Source organism: Sinocyclocheilus anshuiensis, unplaced genomic scaffold (assembly GCF_001515605.1).
Source record: "Sinocyclocheilus anshuiensis isolate Anshui unplaced genomic scaffold, SAMN03320099.WGS_v1.1 scaffold121, whole genome shotgun sequence".
NCBI lineage: Eukaryota > Metazoa > Chordata > Actinopteri > Cypriniformes > Cyprinidae > Sinocyclocheilus > Sinocyclocheilus anshuiensis.
Genome location: NW_015539856.1, coordinates 820,506 through 826,983, shown reverse-complemented (window position 1 = coordinate 826,983; position 6,478 = coordinate 820,506). Strand labels below are relative to the sequence as shown.

Sequence of the window (6,478 nt, the reverse complement as noted above, 5' to 3'; positions counted from 1 at the left end):
AAAAGTTACATGCGGTGGCCGTGCTGGAGCATTTCCTGAGCATCAACCACATCAACCCGGTGAGTGAACAGCATTCATGGCTGTTTTATGTAATTAATGCAAAGTTACATCTTTATTGGGACAGGACTTAACGGATTATCTTACGTGACTCCGTGAGTTCATCTCTATTTCTTTGAGCCAAGCTGCATAAACTGCATATCAGGCATTTATGTAATACATCTAATTTGTGCATTAATGGCTATTATGTTAAATAAAGTTTACTAACTACAGTAAATCAAGTACCCGAGCACGCCGTTGTTGTTGCCTTGTTTCCCCTCGAAGCGCTGCAATGGTGATCCTGCGCGCAATTCTCAAAACATCCACAAGATGGCGGCATTTATCGGTGAATCCGATATTACAAAACCGATATCCGATTATTGTAAAATGCGTAAATATCGGGAAAAATATCGGTAAATCGATATATCGGTCGATCTCTAAAAAAAATATATATATATAAATAATGGGATGATACAGGGTATCATAGTTATTACAGTGTAAACTCCTACCCCTAAATGAATCGCGATTTGTTTAGCATCTCAACCGATTTGAATCGTCACATATTTTAATCGTTTTTCAACCGGCTCGCGGTTAATCGTTACATCCCTAGTCAGTATTATGTTGGATAATAATGTATCAGTTAGGTCTCAAAGCAGAAAGCACGGTATTTATGCCTCTAATGGTTTATAAAGTATTCGGACACTAATCTGCACATTTGTATTATTGCTAGAGTGTGATTATTGGATGCTGCTGTGTGCAGGTGTGTTTATGCCGATGGGTTTGGTGCTGCAGCCCTGGATGGGCTCTGCTGCGATGGCTGCCTCCTCTGTGTCTGTAGTGCTGTCTTCCCTCCTACTCAAATGGTAAACCTCTCTGATCTTCACACAGTTCGATTTAATAAACATTTTTGCATGCTTTAGTAACAGGCTTTGCTATTTTGGACTCAGCAGGCTTTTTAAGTGTTTCCTTTAGATGCTCAAAAGATTGACTTGACTAGGCCTGCGCGATTAAAACGGTATCAGTATTTATTGACGGTACACCTGATACACAATGATAGAAAAAATGTGCAATATACTGCAAGACAGTTTCATGCTCGTTTCATTTAAAGCCGCGTGCTATGAGTGACAAGCCAATAAATTGTGACTTCAGAACACACGAATGCTGAAATATGTGTCATGCATGCCTGCGATGAGGAGATTGTGAATAAAAAAGGAATATTAGTCGAATTTAAAATAAAAATTTGCATTCAAATCCAAAAACTGTGCTGTAGCCTATCCAGTTGAACCCATGAGATGCGCCACTGCTGCGTTTTTCATTCAAAATATTAGAGAAATACAGAAGCTCAATGTGGAGAAGAAAATTGGTTTGGTTAAAACCAAAACCAAGCCATTCTCACGGAGTGCATTTTTGAGACGGGCAACTATGACTGTTGCACTCGCGTCTCACACAAGAGATGTATAGAAAAAGCCATGTAAAGTTAAAAGAGGTGCAACTTTTAGAAAACATGTCTTGAGAATTTGTGGGAGTTTATTCCATTCTACTGTATCTCATATGTTTTTGTGTTTTGTCAACAAAACACAATAACTTTAATACAGTTGCTTAAATAAGAATTAAAGTATAATTGATGTATTTAGTGTTTTGTTTTTATATTTGTTAAATCAATTTCATGAATGCTACTCCTAAATACGCCTACTGTACCTGAGAAATAAAGCACTGTTTGTTTATTTGTATATTATGTGTATTTGTAATGTGTATCTTTGTTCTTATTTTTTAATAACAAAGATAAAATGACGACAAAGATTTTTATCTTCGCCCCCTTTGGCCTAAATATCTGCCACTCTTTTGTATTTTGTTACCTTGTAAGGCTTTGTCCTTAAGCTAAGCTAAGCTAAAATAGGGAAATTAGTTTGGCTTTACTGCTCAGACAACTTAGTCAAACTCAGACAAAATAGTACAACCAACATGGCAAAGGATCGTGATATTCTTGGAAAAAAAAATTGTGATATGATGATATTTTTGCGATATCGCCCACCTAAAATTATTTGTTGTTTGTCTTAATAGATTGTGTAAATTAAAAATACACTGGTTAAATCGAAACCTTTTTTTCTACTGCTCTTTCCTGCAAAATGGTTATTACAAAATGTCAATAATTATCGATACCGAATGATATTAAACAGTAGACCTGTCACGATAATCAATATATTGCCCCAGAAATAATTGCGATAAGCGATAGTATTGTAATTTTAAAGACCATTTTATGCCACTGAATATATAATCATAATTTAACAGCATAATAATGCAAGAAGGCCTACACACTTCCAAATGACAACAAACTTTTAATTCTTAAGAATATTTAGATCATGGAAATTAAGTATCAAAATACTAGATACCTTAAAAAATTTGAATAAATAATAAATAAACATTTTCTAACAAAAAGTGCAAAGTAACAAGAAAAAAGAAAAATGCACAAAGAACTTGTTTGGAGATTTTTCCATCTACAGATTTTTCCCTGACCTTCTTTTCTCTGTAAATTAAGGGTGCGCACTATTGCTGAAAAACACAATCACTACTCGGCAGTCAGATGTCCGTATGCACAAAGACAGATCTCTAAACAAGATCATATCTGCAGATGAAACTTTGTTTGTAGAAGCATTTTTTAAATGTGAACGAGCACCTCATGACTACACCACATTATGTACGAGAACCTGCAAAAGAAACAGGCGCAAGTGGAATGTACAAAACACGGTGACATACATTTTTATGTAAATATAATGGGCGATATATTGCGTCACCAAAAATTATTGAGGTCATGTACATATATTGTGCGATATATTCGCACATCGATATATTCGTAAGTTGATATATTGATTATTGCGACAGGCCTATTAAACAGTATGTCGTGATCAGAGTTGGGTATAACGCGTTACAGAGGAATTGCGTTACTTAAGTTACAAATGCAGACTGCAGTGTTCAGAAATATGAAGTAAAAATCGTTTTGCGCATCAGTATGCCCTTTAATAAATCGCCGGATAATGCGAGCTAAAATGCAGACGACATGACGAAATGCTACAACATTCAGATGCAATTAAAGGTTACCTATCATATTTCTAAATGTTGCACTCGATTTCACATATTTTAGTAAGGCATTATAGTTTTGGAAAAGTTCAACAAGTGAATGTGTACAAGTTTATGTCACAGTAACACAAATATAGGCCTAAGTAAAAATAAATGACTCATCAGAATGAGATCTTTCACATTAAGCCACGTCTGCATCGCATTCGTCTTCTGAGGTAAATTCAAGGCTTATTCCTCATAGCGCGTCTTCTTCCGAAAACGAAAAGTAGACGAGATGAACTTGATGAATCTTTCTTTGTTTACGGAGGCGATGTGGGCGTTCACATATTCGCGCATCTCAAACCTGGTTTCACGTGGATGATTTTATAGCATGCGATGTGCGTGATCGCATTATAGGTGAGCTCAAGACTGTACCTCGCGTTGGTTTCATACGGATTATTTTATCAGAGAATATTTGTTTTCGACATGACTGACTTCAGTTACAAATAGACACTTCAAGCTTTCTTTAGGTATGTTTCTCGTATGCGTGTCAAGTATTCTACGAGTTTCGCATTGTAGTGTATTTTTTTTGGTTTGATAACTTGAAAAGTAAATTAAACTTGAAAGTAATTAGTAATTTGTAGTGGATTACTTTTTTTGAGTAACTTACCCAACACTGGTCGTAAATCATTTTTAGCTATATTGCCCAGCCCTGTACTTGACCCTCGTTCCCTGTTTCTGCAGCTACACTAAACCCAGCGCTGAGAAACTGGAGAGACGACTGGGCGAGGTGAGAAGACGCGGCAGCCTGTCTGAAGTCAGCGTTCACATCGGCATGGGAGAGCTGCGCCGGTCCTCGCCCAAACTCAGCCTGCTCGACCGCTTCGTCAACTACAGCCGGGCCTCCATCAACTCGCTGCGCTCCGACAAGCACTCGATGAACAGCATGGCCCTCAGCGAGCCCGACAAGCACTCTCTGCTGGTGGGAGACGCTCACTGCGAGGAGGAGGTGGTCTGAGCTTTACCTCAGTGCCTGTAGACGAGGGGCGTCCCAATTCAGTCGCCTCAGGAGAGGTTTGTCACTGTGATGCTGCATGGATCAGCTTACACAGCTTTGGCTGTCCGGCCGTTCGAGAGGCTCTCCGTTTACATTACAAGTATTCTTGCTGGCCAATTTAAAGGGATAGTACACCCAAAAATGACAATCACACTCAAGTTGTACCTGTGTGAGTTTAGCCACAGTTGAGCACAAAACGAAGGTGTTTTGCATATGTTTGTAACCAGAAAAAATACTATGGAAATCAATAGGAACCAGAAACGTTTTGGTTACCAACATTATTCAACATATCTTCCTGTGTTTAGCACATGTACAGGTTTGAAACAACTTGAGGGTGAATAAATAACAGGGTTTTCATTTTTGGATGCACTGTCCCTTTAAAAATGACAATCCAGGTAAGGAAAATCAACTACAAAAAAAAAAAAGTTTTATTTTTGTGAAAACAGCAATTTAAAAGTCATTTATTGTGTTTTATGATCATGATTAAGTGAATATTTATTACATCTTTTATTTATAGTATATACCTTGCTGTGGGACATGAAGGAATGTGAAGATTTCTTTTAAAAGTGAACAAATGAACTCTATACTTTTCATATTTTCCTCAAGTGCTGAGATGCAGTACATTCCAAAGAAAGCAGCGATCTGCTGTCTCAGAAAGATCAGGTCAATTGTGATGGGGTCACACAAGTTAGTAACCAAGAAAACGCTAAACCATTTTAAGTGTCTTTTAAGATTCAGCATATTCATTTTATTGTTCGGCAACACTTGAGCTGCCTTTGCCACATTTAAATGTGCATTATCTCGGTAACTTTAAGCTTTTAAATGTATTTTTTTAATTTTTTTATCGTCATTTGATTTCAAAACCCAGTGGTTTGTGTGAACTGACAGTGTGACTGAGCGCATTTGTATACAGCTATTTGTGCATTAATGCCTTAACAGATACATAAATATTCAAGATGTCGCAGCACGACCTGAATAAGGTTACTGAAATACATTACTAATACATTCTAAGCTTTTGAAATATTATTTAAAAAAATTATCCTATATATATATATATATATATATATATAAAAAATTACCCAGCGGATGTTTTGTTACTGTGTCATTTAAGGTCAATTAAGCGATGCAGTCTTCAAACGAAACAAGTGCACTCGTTAGTAAGTAGTGATTAGTTGTTGCTTGTTTTTGCCAAATGTGTTCAAAGTGGAATGACAATGTAAACATCCTGAAATTGTGATTTATGCACTTGATTGTTTTACTAAATGTGGTCTGGGACGATTCTTATTGTAGTTTTGCATCTTATTCGTTCAATAAACAGCCAGTTTTCAATAAGCCAACATGCATTCATTAAATACTTTTTTTCGGTGCAAGAGAGGATTGTTGATTTACATATAAATGTGCACTTGCTTGCAATCTGATTGCAAAAAATCTGATTAGCATTTTGGTAATTTTGGGATTTCTAAAAGTGCTGTCACATTAACATTTCTGTCAAATTTGGCATCCAAAACAGGTGTATTGTCTGCAGCAGAGAGGCGTGAACCATCGCTCACATAGAAGTAACTAAGCTTTCTGTTTGTCAACACTGCAAATTTGGGAGACCAACTTTGGTTTGAAAGTGACTTCTGTGTGAAAGTTTTTAATATGAAGTTGGAAATCAATAATCAAAAAAAGTAGAAGTTCACCTCTGATCTCTAATTATCAGTCAGAAATGGCAGAGCTGGGTAGATTACTTACAAATTGTAGTCTATTACTGATTACCGATCACATGATGAAAATTGTAGTTTAGTAACATAATATTTTGGATTACACATATTAGGTAATGTATTCGGACTACTTTTTGATTACTTTTGACCTAACGCATTATAAAATATTCTCCATTATTCGTTATCAACAGCATTAAGTGCATTGAACATTTCATTACACCAGGGTTTCCCAAACTGGGGTTCCTGAAAGAAGGGTTTGATTCTAAATATGCAGTAAGAATTTTTTAGAAAGGACCATTTAAGAGAGAAAAAATAATAAGGGTGCGTCGTTACATTATGAATAATTTGCTGCCGTTGTGCAAATAATATGTAGTCATGTAATCTATAAAAAGTAACTGTAATCTGATTATGACCACTTTAAAATGTAATGTAATCTAATTAGGAGTAAATTTTGGGATCTGATTATGTAATCCAGGTTGCATAGTACATTAGTCAGACATAAACCAATGATAAGCATTCTGATTCAGACACTGTTTAGCATAGTTAGTTTATTATTATGATGATGACTGCTAGGCCTGTTTCTAGTGCACGAGATAGAACAAGCAAAGCATACATAAGTAAACAGCGT

At 36.2% G+C, this 6,478-nt stretch overlaps 1 protein-coding gene across 2 annotated transcripts in view; it reads left to right on the top strand.

The window, feature by feature from the left end:
• atp7a (ATPase copper transporting alpha) overlaps positions 1–4,523 on the top strand; it is a 40,941-nt gene extending 36,418 nt beyond the window's left edge. For both annotated transcript variants that reach the window (XM_016481191.1, XM_016481192.1), the window contains exons 22-23: positions 797–899; positions 3,835–4,523. In XM_016481191.1, coding sequence (XP_016336677.1) covers positions 797–899; positions 3,835–4,108 — 377 coding nt within the window. In that variant the 3' untranslated portion in view covers positions 4,109–4,523. The remainder of the gene's footprint in view (positions 1–796; positions 900–3,834) is intronic.
• Positions 4,524–6,478: the final 1,955 nt, after the last annotated feature.